Source organism: Apaloderma vittatum, unplaced genomic scaffold (genome assembly GCF_000703405.1).
Source record: "Apaloderma vittatum isolate BGI_N311 unplaced genomic scaffold, ASM70340v1 Scaffold17162, whole genome shotgun sequence".
NCBI classification, from domain to species: domain Eukaryota; kingdom Metazoa; phylum Chordata; class Aves; order Trogoniformes; family Trogonidae; genus Apaloderma; species Apaloderma vittatum.
In genome coordinates, this window is record NW_009705400.1 from 1 (window position 1) to 13,896 (window position 13,896).

Genomic DNA, 13,896 nt, shown 5'->3' on the forward strand with positions numbered 1-13,896 from the left:
GGGGCGGGACGGGCTGCGCTGCTGCCTCTGGGCTGAAGGCAGGGCGGAAAAAAGCGCTCAAATTCAAAAGCGAGGAGGCGAAAGGAAGGCGGAACAGAAGTTTGGTGCGCCGTTGCTTAGGAGAGAGACGGTGTGATATGGCCCAGGGAGATCCTCTCCTGGGTTATTTGATGTTGCTATAGGAATACACTCGGCACAGCAGAGAAGAGCAGGTGAAATCGGTGCTTATATGTTGGCTGCACTTCCTGTGCAACTTAGAGTCAGTAGAATTCCTTGAGAAAAGAAGAACGCTGACTGTAAACTGAGTTTCTCAAAAGATTATTTTACCTCCCTCGGATCTGTTTTGGAAGCCCAGCAAACTGTTCAGCACGACTTTCGGTTTGGTGTCTGAGAACTAAATCTCGAGAAGATCTTTGGCGTGGCTGAAAAATTTCCCTGTAATGTGATACCTCGTTGTGGTCACTTGCAAGATCGTGTCTTCCTCCCTCCCCGCTAAGAAGTGTGTGAGAAGGACAGTGAGAAAGTGAGCAGCTGGTTAGAGAGGGAGGAGGGTATGAAATGCCTGCTGAGACTTTTTACTGAGTACTATTAACGACAATCTGTATCGATTATATTTTTTTAAAAGATTTTTTTATTCTTCAGTTTAGGGCTCCAAATGTAATTTCCTTTAGATGAATATGTTTGGATAGTTTGACATCTCAGCTATCTAATCTAAATAATTAAAGCATAAAATATGCACTGTTGAATATCTATTTGATGGAGAATATTCTTTGGGAAGAGAGAGAAAGGGAAGTTAATTGCTATGGGGTCCAAAAAAGAGCAATCTTTAAGCAGAAAACACCTAGATATCTTCTTTAAATAAGGGCTTTAGAGTATCCCTGTGTTTGTGTATTTTTATTAAGGTCGATGGCAAATCAGTTGATGGTTTGCATCATTAAAAACAAACATCAATGGAATATTCATTTCCCGCTCACCCTCCTAAAAGCTCATAAATTACCGCACAAAGAAAAAGTGACAGATTTGATGAGAGCCAAGTTACTGACACAGAATAAAATGAAAGTGAAGGTGCAGCTGTTGGAGGAGAGGATTTGGTTTTGCATTACTGTTTTCTCGTGTCTTGCACCAAAATGTTTGCTGCATTAATGCAGACCTGTTTTCAGTCCATTTTTAAATTGAAAGCAAAAGATTAATCTTGATTTAGAGTTAAAGATACAAGTGTGTGCACTTGGCATTATAGGCATCTGGATTTCTCTTCTCCAACTTTTTCAAATTCTGAAGCTAGAGGTAATTTTTGAACTTAATGTAAGAACACACTGCGTTTTGTTATATCTTCTGTGTTGATCTCTTAAACACAGTACTTTATAAATGTAATCACCTGATCCTAACCACAACATTAGTTGAACCAGCGAAATACGAAGTGAGAACGTTACTCTCCGATGCCTGTCATTTGTCCTGGCTGTGCAGCTCACAGTACTGCAGGTAACTGCCAAACCTTCTAAGCTGGTCTTAAGTCAATGATTCTGAACATGGAATCAAGCCAATATGCTGCCTGTAAGCCATGTGTATGAACCAGCCAAACAGTTTTTCCCTTCAGAGACTTCTTTGCTTCCAGCTTCTTCTACAGCAGCATCACCTGGATAGGATTTGGCTCACACAAATGGCGATCTCTGCACTTGGGAAAAGAACCAATACCCTATATGTAATTGTGGGGTTTTGAGCTTTTTTCTTTTCTGCTTGGTGTACCCTTGCTCGGTGCTGGGTCCTGGCTCTTGTGATCCTGACCTGCCGCGCGCTGAAGTGATCTGGGACACCTGCAGGCTGCTCGGCAGAACCTCGATTAGGTCCTGTCACCCGCCTTCAGCAGAGAATTTGGACTCAAGCCGATGGAGATCGGTGGCTCTGCTGGATCTGAAGCAGTGTGATGGACTGACACTGTCGTCCAGGCTTATACTTGTTAGAGGTGGGGACCCAGCCAGAAATCCAGCATCAGTAGGTTTGGAGCAAGACCTCTTCCTTGGGATACTGCCTTGGCACCCCAAAGAGCTCACGTCTGGTAACCGTTCTTAGAGCAGCATCAAATATCTATCTGCCTTGTTGTAAAACACGCAACATAAAAGGAAACTATTATTATTTTGTTAGGCAGATTACCTTTGTAATCCAAAAAGTAAATGGGAAGATTTTGATAAAAGATAGGTAAAATCTGGTTTTTATTTTTAAACTTGCCTATTATAGATATAAATAATTAGCTGTTCAGCATTATCCATGTTAAAGAGGTTAAAGTTGGAGAGACTGTAGAAGGAGAATCGATGGAACTGCTGCATTTTGATTACGTTTTTATTTTTGCTCTTTTTGGTCCTTTTGGTGATTTATATTTTTAAAAGCTGTGTCAGATCAAAAAAATAATTCCAAATAGCAGTAATGTGCTGTCGTTATTCCTCACTCCTTTCTCACTGGCTCCTTCAGAACCTTCACCTTTTTTTGTTCCTTTTTGCAACGTTTGAAGACGTGGGAGACAGCCTCTGCTTCTAAGCCTTTTATTTATTCTTTGCATTTTCCACATTCTTAGTTGTTTCTATATTATCCGTACTTATGGCCTCGCTACATGTGGCTAAGAATATGGTCTGTGACATCCACTGATTTCAGAAGTCAAGAGAGAGATGTAAGGTACAAAACCATGTGGTTGTACAGTGTCGGTTGTCTGAAAAATTTTAGTGTGCAATTTGGGTGAATATGATAAGGCTTTGGCATGTGAATTAGGGGACCTGACAGATGGAATAGCTTGGCTGTGATTGATAAGAATGGGACTGCCTCTATAGTCAACAGGTTCGGGTCAGCATAACTTTTTAACTCCTTAGGTTTTGTCTCTTTTCTCTGTAAAAAAACCCCGTGCTTTACTGTTATTTAGCAAGAAAAAAGGCAATGATTTTTCAGTTCTGATCTACCAAATCCTGATCCGTCTTTTGTATTCCTATTGCCACAATATTGCCCCAAGGCAAACCGAAATGTACAACTCTACACTGTTTGTGCTACTAGCCATTCAGAAAAATCTTTCTGCTTGTTTGCATTTAGCTAAATAAGTCAAATTACATGATGATTGAAGATAATAAAGAGAATGAAAACCATGCATCTGAAAGAGGAAGAACAGCCATAATTTTTTCCTTGAAGAATGAAGTTGGAGGACTTGTAAAAGCATTAAAACTCTTTCAGGTATGTAATAATCACATTGCTACAGCAGCTCTGTATTTTTAAATTGTAAGGATGGTTTTGGAATGCACTAGAATTAATTACATCTGTTTATTAAGGATGTGATTCCTAACCTGCCTTCCCCTTTGCACCCAAAATTGCCCAAAAAGGCAAATTTATGCCTCAGAAATCAGATACTGGTTGGCTAAAAATCTCCACAAAATGTATCATCTGCACCAGCCAAAGATGAGAGAGTTTTGCCTTTCCCCCTTGTGAAAAGAGGATGGACGCTCATTGTTTGCTGCATGTGAGAAGTGGATGTGAAGCTCCCGCTGATGGCCGGCAGACACTGGGGTGCTGCCCTGCGCCCTCGTCACCCTGCCTGGCTGGGCTGAGGTTGACAGAGAGGCCGCGATTGAAGAGCTGCGCTCCTTCCGTGGCTGTCCTGGTGTCCTGCAAGGAGTACGTGCAGTGCCACTGTGCTCTGCCATCTGGCCTTGCGTGTCTTGGCCTGGGGTTTTTGTCTCAGTTGCTGCTATAAGACATATGATTAAATAATTTCTCAAATAAAAGCTAGATTTATGCCCTGAAGATTACTGCTTTTAAATCCCTTGCTTGCTTGTGAGATAATTACATGGTGACTTGATTGGCATTTTGCTGGATTTCCCCAGACCCAGTTGCTAATCAGCTTCCTATGGGAGGGATGAAAGAAAAAGGTCTCTGAATTTAAACCTCCTGACTGTGTCTTTCTGTGCTTTCTAAATGTAAATGAAATTGGAGGAACGCAAGTTCTCTTTCATTTTCTTCTGAATGGGGGGGGCTTTTTAAAATCAAACCTTTCCCCTCGCCCCAATAAGCAAAGTGCTGTCAAGAGATCCAATTAACTAAGATAGCTTCACAAAGGTGGTGAATAGTCCATGTCAGTAGAATGTTCATTTGAAAAACAAATTCCACTTTTTAGTGACTTGTTTTTAGTCAATTTGTTTGAAAACACTACTTTGTATAAAACAGGAGAAGCATGTAAATCTGGTACACATTGAGTCACGGAAGTCCAAGAGGCGAAATTCTGAGTTTGAGATCTTTGTGGACTGTGACAGCAATGGGGAACAACTGAATGAGATTTTCCAGCTCCTGAAATCCCACGTCAATGTTGTCTCTATGAACCCGACAGAGCATTTCAGTGTCCAGGAAGACGGTAAGTACGGCAGGCAATTCTGACAGAAGTGCGCTTCTCAGTGTGTTGGTTTGAAACCTTTTTCTGGAGTCCACATTTGCATTTGTGTAGTGTTTTCAGTTAGTGGCCACCAGGTTTATGCTTCTGTGCTGTGAATGAGTGTGGCTTGGTTGATGTGAGCAGGGCTGTGTTGGCCACTGTCGCCTGGGAAGAGAGGCTGGTGCAAGCTGGTGCAAAAATTGTGTGTCTCGTGTCTGTGCTCCTGACCGTTCTCGGTGCAGCACGACTGGCATCGCCTGGAGTCCCTGCATCTGCACAGGCCAGCGCAGGCCAGCACGTAAGCAAAGTCGGAACGTGAGGCTTGGCTGGGGACTGCGCGCTGTGATGCGAGAGGCATAATACTCACAGGTTCCGACACTGGAGAGGGTGGGAGATGGATTCTCCAATTTCCTCATGTTGCTCTTGATTTATTTAGTTACTTTTTGTAAGCACTCTTCATCCTAAATGGTGCTTCTACTCATGTGAAAGAGGTGCCTTTTAACTTCAGGATGCTTCACAGCATCTTTTCCTTTGCTTCTAGTTTACAAAGTGCCTGAAGTTCAGGGCAGCAGGGAGTTGTTACTCTGTGTTTCTCAGCCACTGTGCTATGCACATGCTGCTAGCTAGGGCAAGGTGAGATCTGGTGTTCTTGGATAAAAACAGCTTACTTTAGCTCTAGGCAAGGGGAATTTTGGTCTAAAACCTCCCTTGGTCCTTTTACAGAAAAATGGAGAGCATCAGGGCAGAAATACAGTGTATGAAACAGTCTGTCAAGAGCTTGGCTAAAAACTCTTGGGCTTAAAAAAAAAAAGTAGCCTGTAGCAAAACTGTAATGAAGCATCTCCCTAAGGCTGCAGGGCCGCCTCCTCTTCTTCCCTACAAACCCCTCAGAAAAGCTGGATGCTTCTGAGGTACATAACCACAGAGCAACATTTCTTTCCCATGGTCAGTAAAGCACGGTGGGAGGACACAAACCTGCTCCTGCTCTGCCCAGGGGCCGCAGGCAAATCACTTCTAGGGTATGAAGGTGCAAGGGAGAAGAGAAGATTTCCAGCAGTGTGCACAGGGAGGCCTTGTCTCCGTGGGAGCCTTGAGATGCTGCTTCCACAGCAATAACAGCTGAGGGCCGCTGAAAACCCACATTAACTGTTTCCTCCCCTGGACGCGTGTGAGCTGGCTGTGCGCTCTGCAGGCTGAGGCAGTGACAGAGGAGGAAGTGTGAGCTGTAGGCTGGTGCCAGATAGGCACCGCGCTCCCTTGTCTTATTCATGCCCTCTTAATTTATAGATTTCGCTTGTAACCGCCATAGCCGTACTTGAAAGTAGCGTTTCCTCCCTCAGCGTGTGCGGCGTTATTAATAACTGTGGATTCCATGCGTTCCCTAGACATGGAGAATGTTCCCTGGTTTCCAAAGAAGATCTCAGATTTGGATAAGTGTGCCAACAGAGTGCTGATGTATGGGTCCGATTTGGATGCCGACCATCCAGTAAGTATTTTTTTTTTCTCCCTACACCCAATCCTTAGTGAAAACATACTTTGTGGGGCTTACTTGAAAAAATTGCAGCTTTTCCTCCTCCCTCTCCTTCACCTTAGCAGTGCCTTTCTGAGTCTGAGCGCCTTCTCTTGGGGGTTTCATGCCTTTTCCCCAGTTCATGCAAGGCTATCACTGAATTTGGCTCCCATACCTTTGTGCAAGGCTTACTTGCATGAGAACTTCAGGTCTGGACCTGTACAAATTGAAAACAAAACAAAAAAAAAGAAAAAAGGAAAAGCTGTTGTGAGGCAGGCTTGGTTCCTCCTCTTTCTTCCTTATTGTTGCCAGAACAAACAAAGTGGTTCCTACCCTATCCTCTCATTCTTACACAGCATCCTTTTAAGTTTTCCTAGCTGAAGAAATTTCATGTGTCTTGTTTTAGATTAGTTTATTTACTACAGCTTACAAACTCCTTTAACTTGTTTTTTCTCCTTTCCCACACCAGGGTTTCAAAGACAATGTCTATCGCAAGAGGCGAAAGTATTTTGCAGACCTGGCTATGAACTACAAACAGTAAGCTTGACTTCTTCCAGAATAAAGCCTTCCGGGTGCCTTGAAATAACAGCAGAGTGGACTGTCAGGAGCTCACCTTCCCTGGGCTCAGATCTCACTGAGATGTGCTTGGCTCAGGAATCAGAGCCAAGGGGGTAAAACGAAGGGAGGTGTAAGGCCAGATGAGGAGGTAGATCTAGGCCATTGTACAGCTGATCAGTCAGAGGCCGTGCCACGGCTGCTCGTCTGCAGCTGGGCTTCCTGCAACGCGGCACGTTTGGGCTCTGCAGTCCCTCCCTTCTCTGGAAATGGGTGCAACAAAGGAAGAGGGTGGACGACGCATGTTGCACGGCTGCGTGTGCCAGGACATACTGGCTGGCCTAGGGCAAACTGGTCTCCTGTGAGGAGAGGGAGGGCAGGCAAAACTCAGTGTATAGCCCATTGGCACTGAGTGTAAACTCTCTAAGCTAGTGTTAATACTTGAATTTTCTTTCCTGGTTCGAACTAGTGTGTGTGATGGGTAGATAAGAAGTTTTCTGTGAAAAGAAACTTGAAGACCTTCTGTCTTTAGAGATGCTGCTTGGGGGAGGGAGCTCTTAAAGCAGTAAGGTTCATGGCCCAATGCTGTACATTTTTTTAAATATGATTTTCATGTTGCTGTTGCCTACTTGGATTTAGATGCCAAGTTCCTGAATTGGAACTGACCCAGAAATGGTGGGTATCTAGAGCTCTTCTGCACTGTGCACTAATGCAACTGTTTACCACAGCACAGAGCCGGTTACTCTTTAGTATGTTGTTAACAGAGATTCATTTGGGAAGGCGTTTGCCGTGCCAGTTACCTGCCTGGCAGCGGAAGCTCAGTGTGACACTCCGATTGCTTTCAGTGGGCTTTAGGTCACACCCTTGCTATAATCCACTTTAATCAATATTCTGAGGGCTAAATAGCCGAGACGGACTATAATTAATATGTTCAGACAGATGCTTATCTCCTCTGCATAGAAGTATGATTTTTACCCGATGTATATATTTAGCTGCTTCTATGCAATACGTTGTTAATTCAGGGAATTACCTTTTTCTAACACAAAAAGGTAATTAAAGGTAATTGCAGACAGGGAAGTCCAAGAGAGAAGAGGGTGTGTTCTCAGCTCCTGAAGCTGTGAAGGTTGTGCAGATATTTTAAATGTTATGCTCAGCATTAAACACCTAAAAAGCTGTTTACAGAACTGAAGCTTTCAGGCTCCAGGGAGGTGAATGCAAAGATCCCTGTTAGTTGATTGAAAAGAGAGCAAGCCCTTAGGCTAAAAGCTCTCCAGGGCATAGATGGGATTACACTGTGTGTTTGACAGTGAGTGCCTAACGCACCCTCACCAGGTGTCACAGCTATATAGATGTTATGTAGTAGTAGGTAAATGAGTCATCTGGTATTAGTCATTTACCAAAGAATATCGTTTCTTCCTCTTCTCCATGTAGTGGTGACCCAATCCCCAAGATTGAATTCACTGAGGAGGAGATCAAGACTTGGGGGACTGTGTACCGAGAGCTTAACAAGCTTTATCCAAGTCATGCCTGCAGAGAGTACCTTAAAAACTTGCCCTTGCTCACCAAATACTGTGGGTACAGGGAAGACAATATCCCCCAGCTGGAAGATGTGTCACGCTTCCTGAAAGGTAACATGCTCATTTTTTTTACACAAAAAGGAACTAAGGTCTATTCCTATTTTGTGGGCACGAGAAAACATCCTTGGGTCATTTTTGCTTCTGATCCATTAAGAGGCCTTTTGGCTTCTGTGCTTCTTGAATATATACTGACAGTGATATTAGAAGGGCCATGCTAGCTCTGAAGAGAGTGTAAGGATAAAGAGATACTGGCTGTATTGGGTTGGCTCTATCATAGGACATCATAGGAGATCCACTGACACAGAGTTAAGGGCACTTTTACTAAATGCTGGTCATTCTCAAGCTTAGGCCTAATTTTCCTAATCATGCCTAATTTTCCTAGATGCTCTTGAGCCAAAGAAGTGCTGTGGATTTTACCAAAGTTGTTGCAGGAAAGAAGACAACATTGTGAGACAATATTGTGCAATTCTACCTAAAATAATGCACAATTTCTCCATTCCTTTTCAGAGCGCACAGGTTTCACCATTCGCCCCGTTGCTGGATATCTGTCGCCCAGAGATTTCTTGGCAGGATTAGCATTCAGAGTTTTTCACTGCACTCAATACGTTAGACACAGCTCGGACCCTCTCTATACACCAGAGCCGTGAGTCATTTAATCTTGGGGTAGAATTCGAGAGAGTTTTGAATCTTGCCACCCAGAGCCAAACTACTTAAAAGCTGTTCAGGAACACCAGCAATAAAATTTTTTTTAAAGTGCTGAAGACTCAGCCTTCACGCTGAATGTAACGAAGTTTTAGCATGCTCAAGTGCCACCTTCATAAGTAGAGTGTTTTCAAAGGTATATCATGTTCTTGGAGAATGCTTACTGATGTCATTGGGCACAGGTCAGTTTAAGATTCAATTGCTTCACAAATGTGGAGCTCAGATCTTCATTTTAGGCAGCTTCATTTGAAAATCTGAGTTTAGGTACTTAAGCAGAGTTGGTTGCTTCCAGCTAAACATGACTGGAGTTTTTCTGACTTCTGGATATTGAACAGTTTAACAGAAGACATTGTTCAGCGGTGCTGCTTTTTCACTCTACCACAAAGACAGATTATGAGATTTCTTGTTTGTTTCTTTTTCCAGCGATACCTGCCATGAGCTCCTAGGCCACGTCCCTCTTTTGGCTGAACCCAGTTTTGCTCAGTTCTCCCAGGAAATTGGTCTTGCATCACTTGGGGCATCAGATGAGGCTGTCCAAAAACTGGCAACAGTGAGTGTTGGAGTGCCTGGTGAACCCATTGAAAGCTTCGTGCTTTACTAGGCTGATCCCACTCCATCGAATAAATCTGGAGCTTCATGTCAACATGAGCCACACCAGCTGCTAGACCTATGTGTTTCATTGGTCCTTGGCTTTTAGAGCATATAACAATTCTCCATGCTAGGAAAAAAAGTACATTTTAAGGTTGATAGGATTGATGTAGTTCTTCCCTTGGCTGTCAAGTAAGGGTGCAACTTCTGGTGTCAAGATCTTTCTTCTGTGAACATGAATCAACGATTTTAAAAGTAATCTACCTCTTCAATGTGCAGAATAAATTGAAATGATACGGTATGCTCACTGAATGTGGTAAGCCCTAGCAAGAAATTAAAATATAAAGTGATCTTATTTCCTGGATATCAGTTGCTGGATGCTTTGACAAAAATATTTAAAATTAAAATTATATTTAGATGAAAACTAATTGAAGCCAGTTATGAAAGAACTGGTGGTATAATTTTTTTTTCCTCACCTGGTGTAGCTAAGTGGTAAAATTTTTACTGCCTTCAGAGGAAGCAGAACTAAGCCATCTACCATCGTTTGTCCCCGTATACCTGCAGAAATGCTGAAATCCAGCAAACTAAAGATCTTTAATTTTACAGGCCACTAACCAAATGAGAAACAAACTGCAGTGAGCTGATGTCTTCACTCATTCAGAGAGATCCAATCTGTCCAGTGTTTCTTTTAAGCTGACAATATTTCTCAAAACAGATTTACATCTCAATTTTCCTATTGCTGTTGACAGCTTCTAGCCCACTTGGGTGATCTATAGTGTCAAGGTTTCTTATGAGAAACACACAATCCTGTGGTTCTTTGCCCTTCCATTCTAGCTTCTCTTTAAATATCTGAGAAGGATAACCCGGTGATGACTGTCTGATAGCTGCAACTGTTTGACACTGCCTACAGATAGAAATTCCCCCATCTGCTTCACCACAGCCTCTTTGCTGAAGGCTGAATTATTTTACTCCCTTCTCTGTTTCAGTGCTACTTCTTCACTGTAGAGTTTGGCTTGTGCAAGCAAGAGGGACAGCTGCGCGTTTATGGGGCTGGCTTGCTCTCTTCGATTAGTGAGCTCAAGGTAAGAATATCTACTGCTTGTTTACCTCTTTCCTTTGTTTGTGCCTGATTATTATTGTCACTGTTTTGCCCTGGTTTTTATGACATATAGTTCTAAAAATCTTTCTTTTGAGAACTCGTCATACCTACTAGACTTTCAGAAAACTCATTGTGGCGATAATTATTGGACAGTCTGCTGTTGGATGTATGCTGAGCAGCTTCCGTGTCTTTCACAGGAAGCATTGCGGGCTGGTATTTCTTAGCGTTAGGTTCCAAGCAACTATTTTCAGAATAAAGCTCTTGCTGATTTAACCAGATTCTGAAAATATTGCTCTTATTTACACATGAAACTCATGTCTGAGGAATCCCTTTTTTCTCCCAGATTGGCAGAATATGACCATTTATAGTTATCTTGTTTGTTAAGCTTTAACCACTGTTCATCTGCAGATAAAATTTTTAAGAAGCGGTGCACTAAATGTGGTCTCACTTCATCTTTTTTCATTGACTCTCCTTCATGTCACCTTCCTTGTGGATGCTTTGGGTGGTGATATTCCTCTGACACATGGTGATATGTTACGTTACCAGCACTCACTCTCTGGCAGTGCCAAAGTCAAGCCTTTTGATCCAAGGGTCACCTGCAAGCAAGAATGCCTCATTACAACTTTCCAGGAGGTTTACTTTGTTTCTGAAAGTTTTGAAGAAGCAAAGGAGAAGATGAGGTACAGATTTTATTTTTCCCCCTGTTTTATAAAAGCAGATTGGATGTCATGCGTCTCTCAGTAGTAGCACCAAACCCTTTTGTTCTTCTCACAGTTTTATAATTATGTGTCATGGTGTTGGAAAACTGAGATTAGTATTTGCTTGGTCTTGCATGTACTGGGTGGGAAAGATGGTGAACTATGTAATAGTTACAACTATTTTTAAGAAAGTAAGTAGTTCAGAAAATTGGTGATGGATACTGGCTGCTTAGAGGATGCATTTGCATTTTGTTTCTGACTCCCTCTCTTTTTTTTACTCGAATAGAGAGTTTGCAAAAACCATCAAGCGCCCGTTTGGCATGAAGTACAATCCATATACTCAAAGCGTGCAGATCCTGAAAGACACAAAGAGCATTGCCAGCGTGGTGAATGAGCTACGTCATGAGCTGGACATTGTCAGTGACGCCCTCAGCAAGATGGGCAAGCAGCTGGAAGTTTAACACCCCTCTCGGCAGTGCAGTGCACTCGGCAACTCTTTTTCTTCTCCCTACTCATTTCTTTCTAGGCATGTAATGTGTTGTATGCAGAACTCTCTCCTTTACAAATGGAAGAGTCAATGGTCCATAAGGATAATAACTTTATCTTGTTTTCTCTTTGTAAAGTCCCTTACAGAATGTGTTCCTCCATCCCCCTTGGATAAAAAAGGCCCTGAGTTGCCTTTGAGAAGCTGGTGGGTGAGCAGAGATATTGCTAGACTGGAGCAAAATTGTGGTCTGTGGATCAGGGCTGGGATCAGATGCTGCAGTAGGTGGCCGATGAGACAATAATGGAATGATTTGCCACAGGGAAATGTCCGTTTCTGATTTTCTAGTACTGCAGACGTTAAAGACTAGAAGCCGTAGTAACCAGTGCTTCTAAATCTGTGCTACTGAGTTTGAAACTTGAATGATTACAATGCAGGCATGGGGACACAAATCACTGGAGGTTGACTGTGATAACACTGAGGGGCCAAATCCTGCTTTCAAAGGGATCATTCTTGCCCCCAAAGAATTACAAATGTGCTGTTTGGCATGTTTCTCGTATAAGGCAGGGATACAGCACTGTTGCATGAAATCCTAATTCTGTTAAGAGGTTTGCAGTTGGCTCAGAGAGTCAGGATTTTTGTTGCTGTTCTTAATAGTGCACCTGAGGGAAGACCTTTCCTTACAGAAATAGCATTTGCCTTTTTCTTGATTGACTTAATTTAGCAAAAAATATAGCAAGCCATCAGGTACTGACTTAGCACAAAGCCTAAAACAATTTCCAAACTGCAATTTAATATTGAGAATAGTTTCATTGGTTCTAAAATAACACCAAAGTTTAAAATAACAGCCGAAGTTCATAGTCTAGTCTGCTTTTTCTAAGAATAAGTATCTTATTGATTTGCTTGGTTGCTTTATTGACCTGCACAAAGGTACATTTTGTTTCTTTACTAGGCATGAACACTCTTCGTTCCCTGTTAAGCAATTGATAACTGAAAGGCCCAAGCATTTAATAAGAATTCTGTGGCTATGACTGCAGCAAGCTACCTTGCAGCATAAAGTACATCTAATTCCAGAGAGCACTTTACAGGTGGTGGGAAGCGTGTCCTGCCGAACTGTCTGTATGACGTGGTAGCAAACTTCCCTGCTTTCAAGGCTCCATTGCTGGAAGCCTCCCACGGAGCCGCACAAAGCTGTGCCGCTGCAGCTTCTGCCGAGCCCATGGCGAGATGCGTGCGCGTACGGGATGTGGTACCTCGGAACGGATGATCTGCGATGTGCGGGCTGGGCTTTATCGCATGCTGGCACTGATTCTTTGTAGGTAGAGCTTATTGGGAAATAATTTGCAGGCCTGAAGGGCGCTGGGAAAATGGATAAAAATCTTAAAGACACTGGAGATGCTCCTCCAGGATTTTGGGAACTTGGAAGGACTTTCATGAACTTTTGTGCTTGAGAATCAGTTTGTGTGTCGTATGCTTTCTCGTAGGCCACACCTGCAGTCGCTGGTGCACTGTTTAAATCAAGCCTAGATCATTTTTTTTCTGTGACTATTAACCTGCTGTGACTTCTTTTTTTGAAGACATAGAAATATGATCTACAATATAGTCTACATTTATGGCTTACATTACACTTTAAAATAGATTTTAGGAGCTTTGTCCTTCTGAAGAAGAAACTTTCCTACAAGTGAGTAGCAAGAGAGGTGCTATTCCATCTGCTTCTGTGCTAACAGTTAATATTCAGTTGCATTTTTAAAAAAGTTGGGATTATGTTGTTGAACTATACATAGATCTGTGTTACTTCAAATCTGAACGCTGTGCACATTTCAGGCAGGAAACCTTGTACTTGATGAATTAGCCTCTAATTTCAAATACTTTAGAAAAACAGCAATTGTATCTTGCACTTCTGTAGCGAAAAGTAAGTAAACTGCTAGAAGTGATACAGAGAAGATGCATTAACAACACCTGTGTTGGGCTTCACACATCCAAACCTTCTGGCTATGTAGAACAGTAATGATTTAAATATTTTAACCCATTGTGGAGGCTTTGAATGTCAATGAAATAAATGACTTATGGGTAATTAGTAGAAGCAAAAGCCCCTCTACTTGAGCACTGTAGCAATAAACACAAAAGGCCTCGCTTCCGACCGAAGCTTCCCGTGCTTTATCCTGGGGTTCGGATACTCCCCTCGCCCTGGGGGTCTCCTGGGGGAGGGACTTGTCCTTCCTGCGGGGGGCACTCGTTCTTCCTTCGGGGGGGCTCGTTCTCCCCGTTTCGTTCAGGCCTCGCTCTC

At 42.7% G+C, this 13,896-nt stretch overlaps 1 protein-coding gene across 1 annotated transcript; it reads left to right on the forward strand.

The window, feature by feature from the left end:
- Positions 1–3,090: 3,090 nt before the first annotated feature.
- On the forward strand, positions 3,091–11,586 carry TPH1 (tryptophan hydroxylase 1). The gene is made up of 10 exons (XM_009865393.1): positions 3,091–3,207; positions 4,195–4,387; positions 5,782–5,882; positions 6,376–6,443; positions 7,893–8,089; positions 8,546–8,681; positions 9,164–9,290; positions 10,315–10,410; positions 10,974–11,107; positions 11,412–11,586. Exons 1-10 carry the CDS (start codon positions 3,091–3,093, stop codon positions 11,584–11,586), a joined length of 1,344 nt encoding a protein of 447 aa, XP_009863695.1.
- Positions 11,587–13,896: the final 2,310 nt, after the last annotated feature.